Source organism: Oncorhynchus gorbuscha, linkage group LG19 (genome assembly GCF_021184085.1).
Source record: "Oncorhynchus gorbuscha isolate QuinsamMale2020 ecotype Even-year linkage group LG19, OgorEven_v1.0, whole genome shotgun sequence".
In the NCBI taxonomy this organism is placed as follows: Eukaryota; Metazoa; Chordata; class Actinopteri; order Salmoniformes; family Salmonidae; genus Oncorhynchus; species Oncorhynchus gorbuscha.
The window spans coordinates 29,381,220-29,407,508 of record NC_060191.1 but is presented as its reverse complement, the minus strand read 5'-3'; the positions used below and the strand labels follow the sequence as shown (position 1 = coordinate 29,407,508).

The 26,289-nt window shown below is 42.6% G+C and overlaps 1 protein-coding gene across 1 annotated transcript in view; it reads right to left on the bottom strand.

Moving 5' to 3' along the window:
- Positions 1–26,289, bottom strand: part of LOC124005866 (2-oxoisovalerate dehydrogenase subunit beta, mitochondrial-like) — a 92,597-nt gene that overhangs the window by 57,597 nt on the left and 8,711 nt on the right. The window contains exons 2-6 of the mRNA XM_046315492.1: positions 17,096–17,173; positions 16,875–16,943; positions 14,209–14,342; positions 7,279–7,434; positions 6,133–6,241 (exon numbers count right to left, since the gene is read on the bottom strand). Coding sequence (XP_046171448.1) covers positions 6,133–6,241; positions 7,279–7,434; positions 14,209–14,342; positions 16,875–16,943; positions 17,096–17,173 — 546 coding nt within the window. The remainder of the gene's footprint in view (positions 1–6,132; positions 6,242–7,278; positions 7,435–14,208; positions 14,343–16,874; positions 16,944–17,095; positions 17,174–26,289) is intronic.

Genomic DNA, 26,289 nt, shown 5'->3' with positions numbered 1-26,289 from the left:
CCCTGCCACCATCGAACAAACGAGTGAACTGCTGGTGACTGGATTCAGGGATCTTTATATAGTGGAATTTCATCAACCTCTGCTGTACACAGCTTCCCCGTTTCAGGCCGTGACACAGCAGTCATTTTACAGTAGTTGTGACCAATCTTACTCAAGAAGACCAATGTCAGGCGGTGATTGTCTTTTTCAGAATAAAGTACCCAATTCACTTAAAGGAAGTCCACTCAACAACCAGCTGTGAGATCATGAGATAACGTGACAACGGTGATGTATAAGTCTTCATAAAAAAAATATTCTCTTAATATTGGCACTCTGTCACTAACTAACCTACATTTACAGTTGAAGTTTACATACGCCTGAGCAAAATACATTTAAACTCAGTTTTTCACAATTCCTGACATTTAATCCTACTAAAAATTCCCTGTCTTGGGATCACCACTTTATTTTAAGAATGTGAAATATCACATTTTCTATAGGATTGAGGTCAGGGCTTTGTGATGGCCACTCCAATACCTTGACTGTGTTGTCCTTAAGCCATTTTGCCACAATTGTGGAAGTATGCTTGGGGTCATTGTCCATTTGGAAGACCCATTTGCGACCAAGCTTTAACTTCCTGACTGATGTCTTGAGATGTTGCTTCAATATATCCACATCATTTTCCTGCCTCATGATGCCATCTATTTTGTGAAGTGCAGCAGTCCCTCCTGCAGCAAAGCACCCCCACAACACGATGCTGCCACCTCCGTGCTTCACGGTTGGGACGGTGTTCTTCGGCTTGCAAGCCTCCTCCTTTTTCCTCCAAACATAACGATGGTCATTATGGCCAAACAGTTCTATTCTTGTTTCATCGGACCAGTGGACATTTCACCAAAAAAGTACGATCTTTGTCCTCATGTGCAGTTGCAAACAGTCTGGCTTTTTATGGTGGTTTAGGAGCAGTGGCCGCTTCCTTGCTGAGCGGCCTTTCAGGTTACATCAATATAGGACTCGTTCTACTGTGGATATAGATACATTTTGTGACTTTTGTATGTCACAAGGTCCTTTGCTGTTGTTCTAGAATTTATTTGCACTTTTCGCACCAAAATGCGTTGATCTCTAGGACACAGAACGCTCCTTCCTGACAGCTGTGTGGTCTCATGGTGTTTACACTTGCGTACTATTGTTTGTACAGATGAACGTACAAATAATAGGTCTTGGCTGATTTTGGGGGGATTTTCCCATGATGTCAAGCAAAGAGACACTGAGTTTTAAGGTAGGCCTTGACATACATCCACAGGTACACCTCCAATTGACTCAAATTATGTCAATTAGCCTATCAGAAGCTTCTAAAGCCATGACATCATTTTCTGGAATTTTCCAAGCTGTTTAAAGGCACAGTCAACTTAGTGTATGTAAACTTCTGACCCACTGGAATTGTGATACAGTGAATTATAAGTGAAATAATCTGTCTCTAAACAATTGTTGGAAAAATGACTTGCACAAAGTAGATGTCCTAAACGACTTGCCAAAACTATAGTTTGTTAACAAGAAATGTGTGGAGTGGTTGAAAAAAATAGTTTTAGTGACTCCAACCCAAGTGTAGGTAAACTTCCGACTTCAACTGTAACTACGGTCCTGATGAAGCCAGTACTTGTGGTTCCATCCCCTCTGGCTGGTAAGAAAATAAAATGACGAAAAACATTACATGACCTCATCATCCACACAAGCATCGCTCAGAGGGATTAGGACCCGGCACGAGGTAGTGCTTTTCTGCACTTTTCGTAAATTAAAATCATTCCCTAACTGCTACCAGTTCTGAGAGCCCTGTGGGAAACAGACGAGCGATTGTTGGGGGGGGGTGAATGTAGTCATTTCGCTATGGGAAACATAGCTAGAAGATATTTTGAGAAGAGGAAAGGAGATAAATATCCATTAGGTGGTATACCATGGAACTATTTCAGTCAGACAAGAGTGAGTCTTTCTCCTCACAGAAACACACAGAATCTCTCCCTCTCTGACGTAGTTTGATTGTCTCACTGAGCCATAGACAATTTACACAATGTGGACCTGCATACCCCACTGTACTTCCAAGTAACTGGGTTTAGTCCATCTGAAAATGAAACAAACCCTACAGAAAAAAAAGATTTAAGGTTTTGTTGAGGGATATAACTGGCGTTGCTTCATTCACATTTTGAGAGACAGACAGTAAGTGTCATGACTCATGATTTACTCTGCAGTAAGGAAAGAAAGGCTGCTCTTGACTTCATGAGAAGCATCAAACACAATTTGACATCCAAAATAAAGATAAGGAGTGGAAAAATAAATGTGGCAACTGATTTTCTGTGCCAAGAACATTGCAAAACTGAAACATCATATCCTTGCAGGCCCTAAAGAGGTGGAATTCAACTTGATTGTTAAACCATATTACTGTGACTAACAGTTCACCTCGCCATTTTACTGTCTGACTAGAGGTGGGTTTTCCAACAGGCCAAATTTGACCCTTGGGTGAATTTGACCCCCCCCCCCCTTAATTTAGGAAGTTCACGACTATTCCCACGCATAAATACAGAGGCATATGTGATCGTATCGCAATGTAATCAAGGTTGGAAATAATTCTGTTTCTGTCAAGTACTATATCTGTTTGGGATTCTTGCGGTCAATTTGCAGTGGAGACATTAAAACTATATTCTCGCCCTCTGACCATCCCCTCGAGGAAATATCAACCCTGGGTTGAATGTAATTGGAGACCCCTGCACTTGAGGCAATAACACTTCAGACATGCATAGAAATGGCAGAGGTGCAAAATGAGTCAACACGGCCACATATCCTATATTCTACAACTTGGAAGCATACACTCACGCTAACCTAATGACTCTCCATAAACTGCACATTGATGACAGCATAGCTATACGCATTTAGCAGAATGTTGCATAGTGTTCTGTATATATCAATGATGTCGCTCTTGCTGCTGGTGATTCTCTGACCCACCTCAATGCAGACGACACCATTCTGTATACTTCAGGCCCTTCTTTGGCCACTGTGTTAACAAACCTCCAGACGAGCTTCAATTCCATGCAACACTCCTTCCGTGACCTCCAACTGCTCTTTAAATGAATGCTCTTCAACCGATCGCTGCCCGCAACCCCCCATCCATCTAGCATCACTTCTCTGGACGGCTCTGACTTAGAATACATGGACAACTACAAATACTGTAAACTCTCCTTCCAGACTCACATTAAGCATCTCCAATCTAAAATGAAATCTAGAATTGGATTCCTATTTCGCAACAAAGCCTCCTTCACGTATGCTGCTTAACATACCCTCGTAAAACTGACTATCCTACCGATCCTGACTTCGGCGGTATAATTTACAAAATAGCCTCCAACAATCTACTCAGCAAACTGGATGCAGTCTGTCACCAAAGCCCCATATACTACCCACCACTGCGACCTGTATGCTCTCGTTGGCTGACTCCAGCTACATATTCATCGCCAAACCCACTGGCTACAGGTCATCTAGAAGTCTTTGCAAGGTAAAGCACCGCCTTATCTCAGCTCACTGGTCACCATAGCAACACTCAGCCGTAGCACACACTCCAGCAGGTACATTTCACTGGTCATCCCCAAAGCCAACACCTCCTTTGGCCTTCCAGTTCTCTGCTGCCAATGACTGGAACGAACTGCAAAAGTCACTGAAGCTGGAGACTTCTATCTCCCTCACTAACTTTAAGCATCAGCTGTCAGAGCAGCTTACCGATCATTCCACCTGTACACAGCCCATCTGTAACTAGCCCACCTCATCCCCATATAATTTTACTAGATTTCCACACACTGTATATAGATTTTTATTTTATTTTCTATTGTGTTATTGACTGTACGTTGGTTTATCCCATGTGTAACTCTGTGTTGTTGTTTGTTTGTGTGCTTTATCTTGGCCAGGTCACAGTTGTAAATGAGAACTTGTTCTCAACTGGCCTACCTGGTTAAATAAAGGTGAAATTAAAAATGTCAAACTTAAGTGTTACAAATTCCCTAACAGTGCCTCTTATCAGCACCTCACAACCCTTTCAAATTGCACACTCCACTCCCCATCCAGCCAGGAGTGGTGTCTGAAAGTCTATGGGTACCATAAACTGACCTCTCAAAACTCTCTGACCCGGCCCTGATTGGTTGCCAACCAAGTAGCTAGGTCAGTTGCTAGGGGGCCGGACACCCTTCTGACTCTCCAGGTCTCACACTACACGTTCTCCTTCAAGCAAGCTCCTGCACCTCAGCCCTGCCCAACACAACTGGACTCCTCCATATATCTCCGTGGACTTGTGTGATGGTGTGCGTGCATCAAGTGAGTTGCGTGACGTGTACACTGTTCTTCATAGTTAGTCATATAACTACTGCCTATTGTGTGTTGCCTCTCTGTTTACTTTGTTACGCCATCTAGGATTGGGCTATGTCAACCTTTGTCCCATCGTGACTATTTACATGATACACGATGGCGTCGCTCCCTATTGCCCACCTCAGATTAAAACCACCATTGGGCTACAGTGTGAAATCACGTGCTTCAACTGGACGAATCATGACGAAAGATAATCAAATCAATTTATATAGCCCTTCTTACATCAGCTGATATCTCAAAGTGCTGTGCAGAAACCCAGCCTAAAACCCCAAACGGCAAGCAATGCAGGTGTAGAAGCACGGTGGCAAGGGAAAACTCCCTAGAAAGGCCAAAACCTAGGAATAAACCTAGAGAAGAACCAGGCTATGAGGGGTGGCCAGTCCTCTTCTGGCTGTGCCAGGTGGAGATTATAACAGAACATGGCCAAGATGTTCAAATGTTCATAAATGACCAACATGGTCAACTAATAATAATAATCACAGTAGTTGTCGAGGGTGCAGCAAGTCAGCACCTCAGGAGTAAATGTCAGTTGGCTTGTCATAGCCGATCATTAAGAGTATCTCTACCACTCCTGCGGTCTCTAGAGAGTTGAAAACAGCAAGTCTGGGACAGGTAGCACGTCCGGTGAACAGGTCAGGGTAATATTGTTGAAAACCTGGGCAGAGGCTAAGTAAAGTAAAATTAGTTTCTGGTGGAGCTTCATCATGGAACCGGTTTGTTTTGTTTGTTTCTGTCGGTGTCTGTGTGTCGTGCATACCATGATGGAGCAAAGTCTTAGTCACACAGGCGGTCTTGCCATATTCATTCTGTGAGCTGCTTTACACGACTACCAGTTGAGAGCTGCATGCTCTTACTACCAGACAGATTACTCCGCTAGGCTGTGTTTGGCTTGCATGTCATAAATAATCAACATAATGAAGTAACAGCTTCGGGATATGTGTCCGATTCTTCATCAATTGTGTCGATTGAAAATAGCATTTTTTACAATATTTCTTTCACTGGCCCACTGACGTAGATGATTGACTGGCCCGGACAGTCTCCAAAACTTCCTAGGCCAGCGGGCAGCCCTGTATGTAGAGCCCTGTATGTAGAGCCCTGTATGTAGAGCCCTGTATGGTAAAGGAAGATTTGATTAAACAGAGTTTAACACAATCCCAGAAGAGACGGAGGGAAAGACTGCCACTTAGGCTTGTTTGGACAGAGTGGTTTCAATACCGGAGATGAAAAATAATGTTCTGGGCATAATCACTTTCTAATGCCTTAATCAAAACAGTCTCTCAAAAAGTCAGCTAGATTATCTCACAACTTGATTTATTTGACTCTTATCACCCAAAGCTACCAATGTGTGGAAATTAGAGGCTTGGTTGAGAGGGTTAATAAGAAGCCATTCAGTTGTGAAGGCCATCTATCCCTGCTCTAAAGGTCGAAAAAAACAATGTAGGCCAGAGGCAGGCGCCCGAGGCCAGAGAGGACAGCCAACCAGAGGACAGGGCACAGGCTGTCAGCAGGTTATGGCCCATTTGGACCAGCTGGTTCACACTTGCGATTGAATCTGGTGAACTCACTCACACTCAGTCCAGAGCCAAGCGGACAGGGCATAGTTTGTTTGCCGTTCCGTTCTCAAACAAAAAATAACAAGCCGTGTGTCACCAAGGAGACGAAAAGGCTGACGAAAGGCCATTGAGAATGCCTGAGGAAACTGAGCATAGACGTGTTGTTGTAAACACACATCACCTGGGTCAGATTGGCTCCTTCACTCACCCGCTGCTCTGTAGAGGATCTTGGGCTCGAAGAATATGCAGGGGTTCTGATCTGCGATGCAGGACAGCAGCAGTCCCTTACACTGGACCGGACCTCTGGGTATTACAACCTGGAGTGAAACACATAGTACATTACCCTTTCACACCATTGTGCCAACCTGAACTGTACTGCTCGGACATTTTCCTATAACGTTGTCCTTTTTCAGCACGTTTCCAGCGACTTTTAAGGGAGTGTACCCAGGACAACAGTACAGCATGCCTCGACTTAGTAGTGCAAATAGGGGGTTTCTGTACCCACACAGACCATACTATTCAACTGGTACGCAAACAAACGACCCAGATGATGTGCAATTGGGTGGAAAGCAGAAGCCCGGCTTCCTCTACATCCGAGCTAGACATTTGAGCCTTCTCGGACCCCTTGCAGTGTGTTTATTACCATGACCTTTGAAAAAGACAACGAAGGATGTTTACTGTACTGGCAATAGCTGTAAAGCTCCAACTGCTGCTGTGGTGCTTGGCTGCGTAGGAGAACTTTAGACTTTTATTCCTTTCATGGTGGAGTGTGTGGGGGGGTGAATCCTATTTGAAATTTTTAGTACGCACTCGTTTCCCTCCGAGCGTACGTGCATTAAATGCCAGCTTAATTCACACACGCTCACAGATCAGCCGGTTAAACCCCAGGTGACCGCCCGGGGTGTACAGTGAGTCAGGTATTGATTTGAGAGTCCATGTGCATCATTTCCCTGTCATTGCTGTGGACGTAAAGCAATACGCAGCAGCCGCCGAGGTTTGGAAGTTAAGGGAGGGGGGTGCATGAATAGGTCAATAGCAATTTGAGGTAGATCTTTTTCTACCTCATCAAATCAACAATCCAAACAGACCAGTGGGTGTTTAAGCAAAGGTACATACACGGAGATAGACTACGCCAAAATATGTGCAACAAAGTGCAGCGCAGTGAAGCGAAGAGAGAGGTTGGCTAACTGATACAGGGGAAAAGATGCGTGTGCCTTAGATCATAAAGACAGGCTCGTTTAGGAAGGGGCAAGCAGAGCAGAAGTAAGGTGATTTAAGAGTACCGAGTACAGGTGAGGTGGAGAAGTGAGTGAGTGGAGGACGGGGAGGGGGGGGGTAGGGATGCGTGTCTAACCTTGATGCCTGGGCAGTGGGCGAAGAAGGCCTCTGGACTCTGGGAATGGTAGAGCGAGCCGTGGCCCACGCAGCCCCACGGCGCCCGGATGGTGAGGTTCCCGCAGTCAAATAGGTTGCCGGAGCGATAGCGGTACTTGGCTGCTTCGTTTACAATCTGAAGACAGACAGACCGTGATACATGAATAATAATAGTCAGAGCGAGACATTCATAACAATACCTCAGTCTCCCACAACATTAAGACGACACGATTGTGTAGGCTCGGCCCTAATTTATGGCTCTCTGTCACCTTCGGCTGCATGGCAAATGGCTCAGCAAAACACAAAAAGACCATGCCCGAGGACCAGTACACCCTTCCCACCTAAGAGGGGCCAAACCTCTCCAACAGAAACCAGAGAATTGACTACAGAAATGTGTGTAAGGTACCAAACATGGCTGCAATAGTGTTATTCTATATTCAACTGAGATGACATCTACATGGATGTCTGATCTCTATGGTTACTTGTAGTTGCGCAGAATGACCTCTGTCGACACTGTATTAAATTGTCCTTGCCAGCCCACCCCCTCAGGTCATTACACATAGACCCACTTCCTAGAGGATGTTGGCTGGTTTGATGCGATATCTTAGTTTTACTACCATTGGTTGAGTCTGCAGGTTGGTAAACAATTGAGTTTTGAATAGATCTGGTAATAAATGGGATGAAGGTCTGTTGTTCTTGCTCTTCTCCTGTTTCCTGCCCATGGAAATAGGTTGTATGGACATTTTTATTTTGTGAGCTGCCAAGGCCAATGCCCTGAGTAGGTCTGATTAGTTCACGCTTTGTCTCGTAAGTTAGTTAACCTTAAGATGTATATTGTTAAGATGTATATTGTTAATGTCAGTACTGCCTTGTATGTGAATCTATTCATTTTACAAAGCTATTAAATAATACTTGCTTTCATATTTCGCTTATCATGAGTTAAGGACCATTCCATAATACTTGATTTCACAATAAATGTTAAACGGAGACAGATAAAGAGTTGAATTAGGCCAATAGCATCGTCTTAGTACGGGTCACATGTGAAGTAAACATTGAGAACACCTGCTCTTTCCATGACAGACTGACGTAGTGAATACAGGTGAAAGCTATGATCGACCCCTTATTGATGTCACTTGTTAAAGTCCACTTCCAAATCAGTGTAGATGAAGGGGACAAGTTAAAAACATATTTTTAAGCCTTGAGACATGAATTGTTTGTGTGCGCCATTCAGAGGGTGAATGGGCAAGACAAAGTATTTAAGTGCCTCTGAACGCGGTATGGTAGTAATTGCCAGGTGCATCGGTTTGTGTCAAGAACTGCAACGCTGATGAGTTTTTCATGCTCAACAGCTTCCAGTGTGTATCAAGAATAGTCCACCACCAAAAAGGACATCCGGCCAACTTGGCAACTGTGGGAAGCATTGGAGTCAACATGGGCCAGCATCCCTGTGGAACGCTTTTGTCACCTTGTAGATTCCATGCCTCGACAAATTGAGTCTGTTCTGAGGGCAACTCAATATAAGGTGTTCTTAATGTTTTGTACACTGAGTATATTCACAATGCATTCAGAAAGTATTCAGACCCATTGACTGTCTCCACATTTTGTTACGCTACAGCCTTATTCTAAAATATATTAAAATAGCTCCCCCCCCCTCCTCATCGATCTCAAATTAAATTGTATTGTCATGTGCGCCGAACATACAGGTGTAGACCTCACCGTGAAATGCAAGCCCTTAACCAACAACGCAGTTGAAAAAAAAAAGTCAAGAAAATATTCTCTAAATAAACTAAAGTAAAGAATAAAAAGTTTCAACAAAATAAAGATATACAGGGGATACTGGTACTAAGTCAATGTGGGGGTAAAGGTTAGTTGAGGTCATTTGTACATTTAGGTAGGGGTAAAGTAACTATTTATAGATAATAAACAGTATATAAGTAGTCTGGGTGGCAATGTGACACAATATCCCAACAAAGCAACAATATGCCATTTTTTTTTTTGCAAATATATTAAAACATTAATATCACATTTATGTAAGTATTCAGTATTCCCTTTACTCAGTACTTTGTTGAGGCACCTTTGGCAGCGATTACAGCCAGCCTTCTTGGGTATGACGCTACAAGCTTGACACACCTGTATTTGGGGAGTTTCTCACACTCTTCTCTATCCTCTCAAGCTCTGTCAGGTTGGATGGGGAGCGTCACTGCACAGCTATTTTCAGGTCTCTCCAGAGATGTTCGATCGGGTTCAAGTCCGAGCTCTGACTGGGCCACTCAAAGACATTCACAGACTCATCCTGAAGCCACTCCTGCATTGTCTTGGCTATGTACTTAGGGTCGTTGTACTGTCGGAAGGTGAACCGTCGCCGCAGCCTAAGCTCCTGAGCAGGTTTTCATCAAGGTTCTCTCTGTACTTTGCTTCGTTCATCTTTCGGTCGATCCAGACTAGTTTCCCAGTCCCTGCCGCTGAAAAACATCCCTACAGCATGATGCTGACAACACCATGCTTCACCGTAGGGATGGTGCCAGGTTTCCTCCAGAGGTGACACTTGGTATTCAGGCCAAAGAGTTAAATTTTGGTTTCATCAAACCAGAGAATCTTATTTCTCATAGTCGGGAGTCCTTTAGGTGCATTTTGGCAAACTGCAAGCGGGCTGTCATGTTCCTTTTACTAAGGAGTGGCTTCCGTCTGGACACTCTACCATAAAGGCCTGATTGTTGGAGTACTACAGAGATGGTTGTCCTTCTGGAAGGTTCTCCCATGGTCAGTTTGGCCGGGCAGCCAGCTCTAAGAATGATTTGTGTTCTTGGGGACCTTCAATGGTGCAGACATTTTTTGGTACCCTTTCCCAGAAAGCTCGGAACTCTACGGACAATTCCTTCGACATCATGGCTTGGTTTTTGCTCTGACATGCGCTGTCAACTGTGGGACCTTAAATAGACAGGTGTGTGTGCGCCTTTCCAAATCATGTCCAATCAATTGAATTTACCACAAGTGGACTCCAATCAAGTTGTTAAAAGAGCTCAAGGATGACCAATGGAAACAGGGTGCATTTGTGCACAATTTTGAGTCTCATAGCAAAGGGCATGAATACTAATGTATATAATGTATTTATGTTTTTTTTTATACGTTTGCAAAAATGTCTAAAGGCGTGTTTTTGCTTTGTCATTACGGGGTATTGTGTGTAGATTGATGAGGAAAAATATATATTTTATCCATTTTATAATAAGGCTGCAACATAAAATGTGGAAAAAGTGAAGGGGTCTGAACACTTTCCAAATGCATAGCAAATACTAGAGGTCAATCTATTAATCGGCATGGCCGGGCTTTCATAACAATCGTAAATCGGCCTTTATGGAAGCCGATTACATTGCAATCCTCAATGAGACTGCGTGGCAGGCTGACTACCTGTTACGTGAGTGCAGCATCAAAAGAACCTTGTGGCTGCATGGAGCCAAGGTAAGTTGCTAGCTAGCATTAAACTAGCTAGCATTAAACTTATTTTATAAAAAACAATCAATCTTCACCTAATCACTAGTGAACTACACATGGTTGATGATATTACTAGGTTAACTCGCTTGTCCTGCGTTGCATATAATTGCACAGCCTACTTCAACTTTTCCAAAAGGTGGGGATGATTTAACAAAAGCACATTCGCGAAAAAACAATCGTTGCACAACCATAAACATCCATGCCTTTCTTAAAATCAATACACAGAAGTTTATTTAAACCTGCATATTTAGTTAAAATAAATTTGATAGCAGGCAATATTTACTAGGGAAATTGTGTCACTTCTCTTGCGTTCAGTGCAAGCAGAGTCAGGGTATACGCAGCGGTTTGGGCGGCTGGCTTGTTGCGAACTGTGTGAAGACCATTTCTTCCTAACAAAGACCAATTCATTTGCCATAAACTTTACAAAATTATGACATAACATTGAAGGTTGTGCAATGTAACAGCAATATTTAGACTTACGGTTGCCACCCGTTCGATAAAATACGTAACAGTTCCTTTTTCTTTTTCGAAATGATAGTTTCCGGATTTGACCATATTAATGACCAAAAGGCTCGTATTTCTGTGTGTTAATTATATTATAACTAAGTCCATGATTTGATAGAGCAGTAGCAGGCCCGTAAGCATTCATTCAAACAGCACTTTACTGCGTTTGCCAGAAGCTCTTAGCAATGCTTGCTGCACAGCGCTGTTTATGACTTCAAGCCTATCAATTCCCAAGATTAGGCGGGCAATACTAAAGTGCCTATAAGAACATCCAATAGTCAAAGATATATGAAATACAAATGGTATACAGAGAAATAGTTGACGCGTCATAATTCCTATAATAACTACAACCTAAAACTTCTTAACTGGGAATATTGAAGACTCATGTTAGAGGAACCATCTGCTTCATATGTTCTCATGTTCTGAGCAAGGAACTTAGACATTAGCTTTTTTACATGGCACATATTGCACTTTTACTTTATTCTCAAACACAGTGTTATTGCATTATTTCAACTAAATGGAACAAGTTTCATTATTAATTTGAGACTAAATTGAATTTATTTAAGTATCAAATAAAATTGTTCATTGTTCATTCAGTATTGTCATAATTGTTATTACAAATATATCTATATAAAAATTTGCAGATTAATCGGTATTTGATTTTTTTGGTCCTCCAATTATCGATATTGAAAAATATTGCAAATCGGTCGATCTCTAGTAAATACTTACAGTGGGGCAAAAAAGTATTTAGTCAGCCACCAATTGTGCAAGTTCTCCCACTTAAAAAGATGAGGCCTGTAATGTTCATCATAGGTACACTTCAACTATGACAGACAAAATTGGAGAAGACAAAAAAATCCAGAAAATCACATTGTAGGATTTTTAATGAATTTCTTTGCAAATTATGGTGGAAAATAAGTATTTGGTCACCTACAAACAAGCAAGATTTCTGGCTCTCACAGACCTGTAACAACTTCTTTAAGGGGCTCCTCTGTCCTCCACTCGTTACCTGTATTAATGGCACCTGTTTGAACTTGTTATCAATATAAACGACACCTGTCCACAACCTCAAACAGTCACACTCCAAACTCCACTATGGCCAAGACCAAAGAGCTGTCAAAGGACATCAGAAACAAAATTGTAGACCTGCACCAGGCTGGGAAGACTGAATCTGCAATAGGTAAGGAGCTTGGTTTGAAGAAATCAACTGTGGGGGCAATTATTAGGAAATGGAAGACATACAAGACCACTGATAATCTCCCTCGATCTGGGGCTCCACGCAAGATCTCACCCCGTGGGGTCAAAATGATCACAAGAACGGTGAGCAAAAATCCCAGAACCACACGGGGGACCTAGTGAATGACCTGCAGAGAGCTGGGACCAAAGTAACAAAGCCTACCATCAGTAACACACTATGCCGCCAGGGACTCAGACCCAGAAGAAGATTGGGAGAATGTCATATGGTCAGATGAAACCAAAATATATATTTTTTTGTAAAAACTCAACTCGTCGTGTTTGGAGGACAAAGAATGCTGAGTTGCATCCAAAGAACACCATACCTACTGTGAAGCATGTAGGTGGAAACATCATGCTTTGGGGCTGTTTTTCTGCAAAGGGACCAGGACGACTGATCCGTGTAAAGGAAAGAATGAATGTGGCCATGTATCGGGAGATTTTCAGTGAAAACCTCCTTCCATCAGCAAGGGCATTGAAGATGAAACGTGGCTGGGTCTTTCAGCATGACAATGATCCCAAACACACCACCCGGGCAACGAAGGAGTGACTTCGTAAGAAGCATTTCAAGGTCCTGGAGTGGCCTAGCCAGTCTCCAGTTCTCAACCCCATAGAAAATCTTTGTAGGGAGTTGAAAGTCCGTGTTGCCCAGTAACAGCCCCAAAACATCACTGCTCTAGAGATCTGCATGGAGGAATGGGCCAAAATACCAGCAGTGTGTGAAAACCTTGTGAAGACTTACAGAAAACGTTTGACCTCTGTCATTGCCAACAAAGGGTATATAACAAAGTATTGAGATAAACTTTTGTTATTGACCGAATACTTACTTTCCACCATAATTTGCAAATAAAAAATAAATAAGTAAAGAATAATAAGACCTGCACAATTGGTGGCTGACTAAATACTTTTTTGCTCCACTGTATATCAAATATTACCACACAACAGTTGACCTTACCCACCACGAAAAACTATTAAAGACCACAGGTTCCGAGGGGTCTTTTTGGTCTGTAGTTAATATATTACATGCCAATACATTCCGACGATCATATAAAGTACCTCGGAACCGGATTTCAGAACCTTTTTCCACTTACGTATTCACGATTGACAGAACCTGACCCTTCCACTGATGGTGTCCAAGGCTCTATTTCATCCAATATTCAGGTTGACAATTCTTTCTTGATTTTATGCATCTCTGGGGGGCATTTTGGAAATAGAGAGAGGAGAGTAGTGTGTGTGTGTGTGTGTGTGTGCGCGCGCGCTATTTATAGCAGAAATACGTCAGCAGACAGTGTTAAAAGCTAATGTGTGGTTGTCATCTGGCCAAATTGCACCTCAATTATAAATGTTTTGCTTTTTTTGACAGCGTTTGATTACAGCTTGATTGTGTGGAAGCCTAATCACATATGAGCAGAGAACTCACTAGAGAAAATATTATATTTACACTAATAACACAAGATTGACATGGATGCAAATGAGGCAGGTGTTTGTTGGTGGGTGAAAACACCTATGAACGAGAGAAGCAGAAATGGGAAATGGATTCCAGTAGTCCCTGATCAAATCTGTTCCCGTCACACGAGAGGCTGGGCTATGATGACAACAAATAAAACCATCTGTGTAATCAAACAGGCAAACAAGTGACTGAGAAATGACACTTTATGCACAGAGAGCAGACAGACTGGCTCACCTGGTCGAAGGCAGGGTAAATGTAGTCGGCAAACTGGATCTCAGCGATGGCCGTGGCGCCGGCAACCGCCGCACCGATTCCAAATCCTACAATGCCTTGCTCACACAGAGGAGTGTTGAAGACACGGTCTTTACCTGGAGAGAGAAAGAGGAGGGGAGAGGGTTACTCAGCTATCATCTACCAAGGGGGCTGATGACGACAAATAAGAGCACACACATATCAACCAACAGAGAGAGTTTGTGCTGTGTATTTCTGACTAATTTCTTCAAAAACATCCACTCATTAATTTTCAATTAGGGATGATATCCAAGCAAAACACAGTGTAATAGGGCCAGGGCACATGGTGGATGACAAGGTGTGTCAGTCACCCCCCCACCTAACCAACACTTGCTTCATAAGTGTGTTTAATCATTGCAGTATCTCCTTAAAATAGCATCTGGACTTAAAATAAGTTAAATGACACACAGAGACAGAGGATTCCTCGTCAACTGGAGCAAAGTCGGCTGTGACGCACTGAAAAGCCCTAGTCTGAAAAATAAACACAAAAACTATTTTTCCATCCTCCACTCTATAATCTTGACAGTGAGCCGCAGGACTGGGGCTCTACATTTGGGGAGGAATGTTATTTTGGTTCTCTTACTTTGTTTAATTGCTAAGAAGCAAGTATTTTCTGTCTTTGATCCCTCCGAACCTCGTTTCTGTCCCGTCCAGGGAGACCTGACCTCAAGCGCCCTCCTCTCACCACAGACCGGACATCATTTGAGCACCACAAGCCCTCATAAATGAATAATTAGGCCAAACCATCACAGTCCAATCAGAATATTGTGTACTTGTAAAACACAGCCAGAGTAAACAAATACATCGGGTGGTCAACGAGTGACACAGTGAGCTCCAAACGTATTGGGACAGTGACAATTGTTTTGTTGTTTTGGCTCTGTACTCCAGAACGTTGGCTTTGAAATGATACAATGACTATGTTGAAGTGCAGACTGTCAGCTTTAATTTGAGTGTCTTTTCATCCGTATCGGGTGAACCGTTTAGAAATGACAGCACTTTTACAGCCTCCCTATTTTAGGGGCCCACAAATTCACTTGTGTATTAAAGTAGTTCAAAGTTGAGTATTTGATCCTATACTCCAAGCACGCAATGACCAACATCAAAGCTTGTGACTCTGCAAAGTGGTTGGATTGCATTTTCTGTTGGTTTTTGGTTGCGTTACAGATGCTGTATGATGTCATTCCGGAGTCACTTCTACGTGAATGTGGATGCTACCATGATTACGGATGGGCCTGAGTGAATCGTGAATAAGGATGAGTGAGAATGTTACAGACGCACAAATATATCATACCCACCACACATGCTAACCTATCACGATTACAATAAGAGGTAAACCTTTTTTTTGTGGGGTATGATATTTTTGCATCTGTAACATTCTCACTCATTTTAACGTGGAAGTGTTCATAAACATTCTATTCTTACTTACAATTAAAAAATGTAAAAAAGTTAATCCAAAATGACACAATACATTATTTACCATTCATTTCAATTGGGCACAAACTAATCTGAAACACGAGCAAAACAAAACAGCAAATGTAGGAGTCACAAGCTTGATTTAATCATTGTGTGCGAGGAATATGGGACCAAATACAACATCTTTTGACTACTTTAAAACACATAGGTGAATTTGTCCCTATACCTTTGGAGCTCACATTAGATGAATATGCACTGACCTCGCACGCGTTTGAGGCATCTATTGGGTATTCATTCACGACGGACTCATTTTCATTTCGGAGAAATAGAAAGACCGAGGTCGAAGTGGCTAGTCGTTTCCAGGTGGACGGCGCAGGAGACACTTCCTGTGCGCACGCTACTCAGTGGCGGACTAATGCATCACTGGGGTGAATGAGTCAGTCAGCCACACAAATAGAGATTAGCATACTTCCCATAAAGCTGCATGTGGTATAATGGTAGAGAGAGAGGGGGATCACAAAAAAAATCCCTCTCCGCCATCTACCTACCTAGATGAGATTAAAAATAATGATCCCTAGCAGAAGGTAGATAAGAGCGTCTGCTAAATGACTTAAATGTAAATGCAGAAGGTCAACCCATCTGACGTCAAATACAACAAAAGAAAGCACAAAGAGGGAGATGCGCTTTGGCTTTTCCAAAATCTAATCATATATTTACACCTAGCCAGGGGTGAATCACGACTGGTGTCCACATTATGGAAATGAGGGTAAAGAATTCTACATTATCAGGAGGCAGCACACAAAATACATCATGGCCATTTCAAAACCTGCACATGTGTAACAGCAGTACACCCGCACTAGTTAATCCACTCTAAAAAATAATTTCATATTAGGATAATAAAAGGAGGAATTCAAGTGTGCAAGAATGATTACTACTATATGAAAAAATGACGCGATTATTATTAAAATCAAGTTTCTATCGAAAATGTGTCTCCTTAAAATCAACATTTGTAAGCAAGCATAGCTATAGCAGGACTATCACACACATTTTTTGAGTTTTGACCAATAGGTGTATGCATGAAAAAATGGTTCTCTGCTGCCATCTGGTGGTATCACAATGTAATTAATATTAAAATCAGCACAAACATACTGATACATTTGTCCAAAATGTTAAGGGGAAAGTATTTAGCCTCTTACCATATTTGTCTCGGAGACCCACGGTGCAACGAAATACTCCACCAAAGGCGACATCTTCCCCAAAGATGACTGAAGGACAGATACAGTTACATCTCATATTGATTGACACAGTAACACATAGGCATAACATTTCTAAATGGCATGTCTTATTCACGGATATCCTCCAAAACATTGATGAACACATGAACACATTAAATGACAATCCAGAACAGTTTTATTACCTGCGGTGGGGTCGCTGGCAAGAGTGTTGTCCAAGGCACTGGTCACAGACTGAAATAAGTTCATCTTTGTAGTGGGGCCTACAAGAAGTTGGGAGAATTTTATGGAGCGATTAAAAAGTGTCAACAGAAATTATTTGAAATCCACATTTTTTTTATTTGTATATAGATATTGAATTTGTAATGAAAAGATGGAATGGTTTAATTCATAAATGTAACTTATTTTCATTTGAAACTGAATTGAATGAATATTGCATTCAGATTTCAAATTAGGTTCATATTTAAATTCTATATCAGTTTCAAAAATGATAAATAATGGAATTCTTTGCATGTGTATCAAGTCTACAAACCATAATTCCCAGTTTTAGCAAAGAGAGGTACACACACACACACACACACACACACACACACACACACACACACACACACACACACACACACACACACACACACAGAAGTTTACATACACTAGGTTGGAGTCATTAAAACTTTTTCAACCACTCCACAAATTTCTTACCAAAACTATATTTTGTTGACAAGTCGGTTAGGACATTACTTTGTGCATGACAAGTAATTTGTCCAACAATTGTTTACAGACTATGTAAAAATTCCCTGACTTAGGTCAGTTAGCATCACCACTATACTTTAAGAATGTGAAATGTCAGAATAATAGTAGAGAGAATTATTTATTTCAGATTTTAGTTCTTTCATCACATTCCCAGTTGGTCACAAGTTTATATACTCAATTAGAATTTGGTAGCATTTCCTTTAAATAGTTTAACTTGGGTCAAACATTTCAGGTAGCCTTCCACAAGCTTCCCACAATACGTTGGGTGAATTATGGCCCATTCCTCCTGACAGGGCTGGTGTAACTGAGTCAGGTTTGTAGGCCTCCTTGCTCACACACACTTTTTCAGTTCTGTCTACACATTTTCTATAGGATTGAGGTCAGGGCTTGTGATGGCAACTCCAATACCTTGACTTTGTTGTCCTTAAGCCATTTTGCCACAACTTTGGAAGTATGCTTGGGGTCATTGTCCATTTGGGGTCATTGTCCATTCTTCTTTGCTGAGCAGCCTTTCGGGTTATGTCGATATAGGACTCGTTTTACTGTAGATATAGATACTTTTGTACCGGTTTCCTCCAGCATCTTCACATGGTCCTTTGCTGCTGTTCTGGAATTAAATTTGCACTTTTCACACCAAAACAAGTTTTAATGACTCCAACCTAAGTGTATGTAAACTTTCGACTTCAACTGTAAGTTTTAGATCTCAGCTGAATCTGGTAATGAATGGTGTGGCTGTTGAAAAGGAGACTAAATTAATTCGTGTTACCTTAGATTGTAAACTGTCGTGGTCAAAACATAGATTCAAAGATTGTAAAGATGGGGAGAGGTCTGTCCAATAATAAAGAGATGCTCCGCTTTTTTGACAGCAGACTCCACAATGCAATTCCTGCACGCTCTAGTTTTATCTTATCTTGATTATTGTCCAGTCATATGATCAAGTGCTGCAAAGAAGGACCTAGTCAAGCTGCAGCTGGCGCAGAACAGAGCCGCATGTCTTGCGCCGCATTGTAATCCGAGGGCTAATATTAACACTATGCATGCCAGTCTCGCTTGGCTACGAGTTGAGGAAAGACTGACCGCGTCACTTCTTGTTATTATAAGAAACATTGTGTTGGAAATTCCAAAAATTGTTTGCATAGTCAACTTACACACACACAGCACTCACACTTTATCCACCAGACATGCCACCAATGGTCTTTTCGCGGTCCCCAGGTCCAAAACAAATTCACAGAAACGTACAGTATTATACAGAGCCATGAATGCATGAAACTACCTTCCATCGTATATATAGCGCCAGTGAACAGCAAACCTGGTCTTTAAAAAAATACAACAACACCTCATGGCACAACACCTCTCCCCCATGTGACCTACTTGTTGTGTGTATGTACTGACATGTACGTGTAACAGATAATGTGTGTGTGTGTGTACGCGCAATTAATGTTTTAAATGCAAATTGTTAAGAAATGCTATTTGGCCCCATAACAATTCCTCATGTCATCTGAGCACAGCACCAGTTTCAATCCAATGTCATTAATGAAATGCTATGCATTTACATTTGTTGGATGACATGAAAATATAGCTTTTTGGCCACGCACACCAGTGGTGAGTTAGGCGTCAAAATAGAAGATTACAGTAGGTATAAGGTTAAGTATGGTGGTGGACCTGATTTTAAAATGAGGCCATTTTACTTCCACTGGTCCTGTGGCCCTGGTTAAGGTCAACAGCATCATGAACTTTACCTAGTACCCTGATATTTTTGCTAAAAAACCTGGTTGCCTCTGCAAGGAGGCTGAAACTAGGTCGGAGGTGGACCTTCCAACAAGTCAATAATAATAATAATAATCCCAAGTGACCCAAAATCCAAAGAAATTGTTAATTGACCACAAAAATCTACATTTTGCAATGGCCATGTCAGAATATCAAGGATCTGGAAATATTATGTATAGAGTTCTCCATTCTCATAAAACATTTTAGAAAAAGGCTCAGTGCCGTTATCCTCAAAAGGTGGGTTCAAACTCAAGCCTACTGCACAACAACACTTTCTATGGCAAACAGAAGCAGAAGGTTCTGTGTCACCCAATGAGACTGCAACAGAGGTGGATTAGTGATCTATGCACGTGATGAGCAACATTATTGCCTTTGACCTGAAGACATTAGTTTGACTGATGGGGTTTTAACCCAAGTCTCCTGTGCACCACACAATGTAACTTTTCAGGTCTTTCACCAGTTACTCATCACGCAAGCGTCGCAAGTCACAGAATCATTGCCTAGGCCTGAGCTCCGCAGGCTAACAAAGTCTTAACCCAATCAGTCATGTTTTTTGAAAAAACATTTAACCTTTATTTAACTAGGCACGTTAGTTAAGAACAAATTCTTATTTACAATGACGGCCTACCGAGGAACAGTGGGTTAACTGCCTTGTTCAGGGGCAGAATGACAGATTTTTACCTTGTCAGCTCAGGGAATCGACAAGTACCCTTGACAGAGACATGAAACTAATGTAGTCAGCATGCTTCAGTTTGGCTGGCGGCTAGCCAAACCGAATGAGTGTGCTCGAATACTCCCTTAAAATACCTTTGCTTGGCCTTACGAAGGGCGCAGCGGACTAAGACACTGCATTGCAATGCTGAGCAGTCACTACAGCCTCGGGTTCGATCCCAGGCTGTGTTACAGCCAGCCAGGCCCGGGAGAGCCATGAGGCGGCACCCAATTGGACCAGTGTCATCCGGGGTAGTGGAGGGTTTGACCGGATGGATTTTCCTTGTCTCATCATACTCTAGTGACTCCTTGTGGTGGGCTGAGCGTCTGCAAGCTGACTTCGGTCATCATTTGGACAGTGTTTCCTCTGACACATTCGTGTGGCTGGCTTCTGAACCCAGCAAGCAGTGTGGGTTAAGGGTTAAGCAGGCAGGGTCATATTTCGGAGGACGCATGGCTCTCGACATTCGCGTCTCCTGAGTCCGTAGGGGAGTTGCAGCAATGTGACAAGACTAAATTGGATACCACAAAATCAGGGCGAAAAAGGGGCCAAAATAATAATAAATGCTGCTTGAAAAAAAAATCTTTAAAAAAAAAAAACAACGCAATAGTGCAGATTGTCCATTTTGAGACGCTGTAGCCAGTAAGCACTTCCTCAAATAGTCAGAATTCTAACGCAAGATATCTGTCATTCATTTTGATGTTTTTGCAAAGGAGGTCTTAGTCACGCAATTTTACATCCAACTAAGATGTTTGGTGCAGTATTTCTCAATGAAAATGTCCTCAAACAACTGAAAAATGAACAAAAACAAGAACATTTTGTCATAATATAGTATATGCACAAAATGTTTCGGCTGGAAGCATGCGGACACCATAACATGTCAAACTAACACGTCTTCAGGTCTCAGGCAAGGTTCTCATTGCATAAGCATGGGTCACCAAACCGCATTCTTTTGATGAGTAACCTTGCTGGATCTTGATGACTTAGTATTAGTGAAGCAGATGGGGATTTGTGAAACTCACTCCTCAGCCTGAAGCGTCGCCCCTTTAAAGGCCTGTTGTAGCCCTTTTCTGAAGTCAAATTACCTCGTGGCCTCATGGGTGGAATGTATGGGGGGGGAATCTAATGTTTCTATGTCAAACAATTGCGTTATAATTCTTATAATACAAACTAAATTTACTACATTTCAACTCTATATCCGACATGGTACAGTTGTCTTTTTTTTAAGAACAAAACCATGTGTGTGAGGTGTATACTTTTGTTTCAAAGTAGATTTGTTTAAGACTACCAAGAAACACACTGTGTGACCCTGATTGAAGTAAAATATTAATAGCCTGAGATGGGATGGAAAGCTTCAAATGTTTTGTATATTTTATTGTATGGGCAGTCACATGTGTTTGAGGTCCTGAGTTCAACTTTCGATATAAGCGGAATTAGGGGGAAGCGGTAATCGATAAGCAAGTGGTACATCATCCTTTACATTAACTTCCTCATCTCATCCCTATGGGCTTTAGCTAAGTGGGTTAACAGTCTTGTGACATCCAGGATATATTCCGTTCAATCTTTTACCCAGACTTCAGCAGAAATGTAGAGAAGCATATTTCGTTTTTTTTAAACGTTTTTTTAAAGAACCACCAGTCAGGAAGATAGACAGCTGATACTACACAGAGCAAAAATCAGTTTTTAGTTAGTTGGGAAGAAAAAAAAAATGTTCCAAATGCTCAAAAAGCTAAGTTATCTTAAATTTTGCGCAGAAATTTGTTTTTACGTCCCTGTTACAGAGCATTTCTCCTTTGCCAAGATAATCTATCCACCTGCCAGGAGTGGCATATAAACATCATGATCACAGTTGCAACTTGTGCTGGGGATAATAAAAATCCACTTAAAAATGTGCAGTTTTGTCACAGCATATTGCCACAGATGCCTCAAGTTGAGGGAACGTGCAATTGGCATGCTGACTGCAGGAATGTCCACCAGAGCTGTAGCCAGAGAATTTAATGTTAATTTCTCTACCATATGCTGCCTGCAACGTAGTTTTATAGAATTTGGCAGTATGTCCAACCGGCCTCACAAACACAGACCACATGTAACCACGCCAGCCCAGGACCTTCACACCCAGCTTCTTCACCTGCGGGATCATCAGAGGGGATTGTGGGGGGTGCCGAGGAGTATTTATGTCTAATGATGCCCTTTGTGGGGGGAAAACTAATTCTGATTGGCTGGGCCTGGGCCTGGCTCCCCAGTGGGTGGGTCTGGCTGACAGGTGAGTGGACCTATGCCCTCCAAGGCCCACCCATGGCAGCAACCCTGCCCAGTCATGTGAAATCCATAGTTTTGGGCCTCATGCATTTATTTCAATTGACTGATTTCCTTATATGAACTACAACTCAGTAAAATCTTTGAAATTGCATTTATATTTTTGTTCGGTATATACAGTATACAACAGCGTGGCAGTTGTACTAAACTCCTAAAGGCATAAATGTTGTAAAATAATCAATGTGCATCATTAATAAAAAATTACAATTGAATGCTTAGATAACCTATGCAGAAAAATGTATAATATGGAGAGCACTGCGATTGCGGGCGGTGTGGTTGCCGTACCAGGCGGTGATACAGCCCAACAGGATGCTTTAAATTGTGCATCTGTAAAAGTTTGTGAGGGTCGTAGGGGACAAGCCGAATTTCCTTCAGCTTCCGAGGTTGAAGAGGCGCTGCTGTGCCATCTTAATCACACTGTCTGTGTGTGGAGGACCATTTCAGATTGTCAGTGATGTGTACGCCATGGAACTTAAAGCTCGTCTCCCCTGCGGTGTGTGGTGGACCTACAGAACGACACCTGAGGCATTGGTTGGATGTTTAATTCCATTGCTATACACACAGATTTGCACAGGTGTAAATTGGACACACCCACAGCACAGATCAGACAGGTCTAGGTAGCTGGTGATCTGCTGAAAACAGTGAAAGGATATATGTACATGACTACTACTCACTCCCTTGCTTCATTCCAGTGCAACCACTGACTAACTATAGCTAGGGCATATCTAGCAAAAAAAGTGTCGCGTTAGAAAGGGTGGGAGATGAGGAAATTATGGACGGGCAATGAGGCACGGCTGAGTCAAATAGGAACCCCGACTTAATGAAGTGGTGATTAAAGAGCTCAGCCATGTGCTTCTTGTCAGTAACAACCAGATCAACATTAAGAGACATGGACAGCTGTGAGGAGGAGGGTTTATTCTCCAGGTCTTTAACCGTTTTCCAGAACTTATTGGGGTTAGACCCACAGAGAGAGAACGGCTCCTTAAAAGTAACTAACTTTTGCCTTCCGGATAGCCTGAGTGCACTTCTCATTTGCCTGAACGAGAGCCAGTCAGCCTGAGTATGCGTGTGCCGAGGCTTTCGCCAAATGCAATTCTTGAGGTGGAGTAACTGCAAGATCACGGTCAAACCAGTGGCTGAACCTGTTTTTAATTCTCATTTTCTTTATGGGGGTGTGTTTGTTAACAATACCACTGAAACTATCAAAAAAGAAGGTCCAAGCGTCTTCGACAGAAGGGATCAAGCTGATTCTATACCATTTTACAGAAAACAACTATTATGTAGAATTATTGAAAAACCCTGTTCATGACAGTATCGATTTGTGTAATCATATTAAAGTATGTCTTTGTGTTTGAAGCATTGAATTTCTGCAATCACGTACATTATTTCAATGTGTGCCCATGAACTGTTCACACCGTAACATAGGGATACATGAAATGTCACAAGATTACAGTACACTTCTGAGGTCTCCGTACAAAAGCGAATCACAGCAATATACAGGGGAGTACCGGTACAGAGTCAATGTGCTGGATAACCGGTTAGTTGAGGTAATATGTACATGTAGGTTGAGTTATTAAAGTGACTATGCATAGTGTAAGAGGGGGGCAATGCAAATAGTCTGGGTAGCCATTTGATTAGCTGTTCAGGAGTCTTATGGCTTGGTGTAAAAGCTGTTTAGAGGACTCTTGGACCTAGACTTGGAGCTCCGGTACTGCTTGCCGTGCAGTAGTAGAGGGAACAGTATATGAATAGGGTGGCTGGAGTCTTGGACAATTTTTAGGGCCTTCCTCTGACACAGCCTGGTAGAGAGGTCCTGGATGGCAGGCAGCTTGGCCCCAGTGATGTACTGGGCCATTCACACTACCATCTGTAGTGCCTTGCGGTTGGAGGCCGAGCAGTTGGGATACCAGGCAGTGATGCTCTCGATGGTGCAGCCAAAGAACTGATCTGAGGACACATACCAAATCTTTTTAGTCTCCTGAGGGGGAATAGGTTTTGTCGTGCCCTCTTCATGACTGTCTTGGTGTGCTTGGATCATGTTAGTTTGTTGGTGACGTGGACACCAATTAACTTGAAGCTCTCAACTTGCTCCACTGCAGCCTCGTCGATGAGAATGGGGGCGTGCTTGGTCTTATTTTTCCTATAGTCCGTGATCATCTCCTTTGTCTTGATCACGTTGAGGGAAAGCTTGTTGTCCTGGCACCACATGGCCAGGTCTCTGACCTCCTCCCAATAGGTTGTCTCGTCATTGTCGGTGATCAGGCCTACCACTGTTGTGTCATCTGCAAACTTAATGATGGTGTTGGAGTCGTGCCTGTCCATGCAGTCATGAGTGAACAGGGAGTACAGGAGGGGACTGAGCAGGGGACCCTGTGTTGAGGATCAGCATGGCGGATGGGCTGTTACACACCCTTACCACCTGAGGGACGGCCCATCAGGAAGTCCAGGATCCAGTTGCAGAGGGAGGTGTTAAGTCCCAGGGTCCTTAGCTTATTGATGAGCTTTTGAGGGCACTATGGTGTTGAACACTGAGCTGTAATCAATGAATATCATTCTCTGATAGGTGTTCCTTTTGTCCAGGTGGGAAAGGGCAGTGTGCAGTGCATTAGAGACGGCATCATCTGTGGATCTTTTGGGGCAGTATGCAAATTGGAGTGGGTCTTGGGGTTCTGGGATAATGGTGTTGATGTGAGCCATGACCAGCCTTTCAAAGCACTTCATGGCTACAGACGTGAATGCTACAGGTCAGTAGTCCTTTAAGCAAGTTACATTAGTGTTCTTGGGCACAGGGATTATGGTGGTCTACTTGAAACATGTTGAAATTACAGACTCTGTTAGGGACAGATTGAAAATGCCAATAAAGACACTTGCCATTATGTCAGCGCATGCTCGGAGTACACGTCCTGGTCATCCATCTGGCCCTGCGGCGTTGTGAATGTTGGCCTGTTTAAAGGTCTTACTCGCATCGGCTGCAAAGAGTGTGATCACAGTCTTCCAGAACAGCTGGTGCTCTTATGCATGTTTCAGTGTCATTTGCATCGAAGCGAGCATATAAGTAGTTTAGCTCATCTGGTAGGCTTGTGTCACTGGACAGCTCTCAGCTGTGCTTCCCTTTGTAGTCTGTAATGGTTTGCAAGCCCTGCCACATCAGACGAGCGTCAGAGCCGGTGTAGTACGATTCGATCTTAGTCCTGTATTGACACTTTGCCTGTTTGATGGTTCGTCGGAGGGCATAGCAGGATTTCTTATAAGCTTCCGGGTTAGAGTCGTGCTCCTTGAAAGCGGCAGCTCTAGCCTTTAGCTAAGTGCGGATGTTGCCTGTAATCCATTGCTTCTCGTTGGGGTATATACGTACGGTCACTGTGGGGATGATGTCATCGATGCGCTTATTGATGAAGTCAATGACTGATGTGGCATACTCCTCAATGCCATCGGTAGAATCCCGGAACATATTCCAGTCTGTGCTAGCAAAACAGTCCTGTAGTTTAGCATCTGCTTCATCTGACCACTTTTTTATTGATCTAGTCACTGGTGCTTCCTGCTTTAATTTTTGCTTGTAAGCAGGAATCAGGAGGATAGAACTATTGTCAGATATGCCAAATGGAGGGCGTGGGAGAGCTTTGTATGAGTCTCTGTGTGTGGAGTGAAGGTGGTCCAGAATTTTTTTCCCTCTGGTTGCACATTTAACATGCTGATAGAAATTTGGTAAAACGGAGTTAAGATACCCTGCATTAAAGTCCCTGGCTACTAGGAGCGCCGCCTCTGCGTGAGCGTTTTCTTATGACGAAATACAGCTCATTCAATGCTGTCCTTGTGCCAGCCTCTGACTGTGGT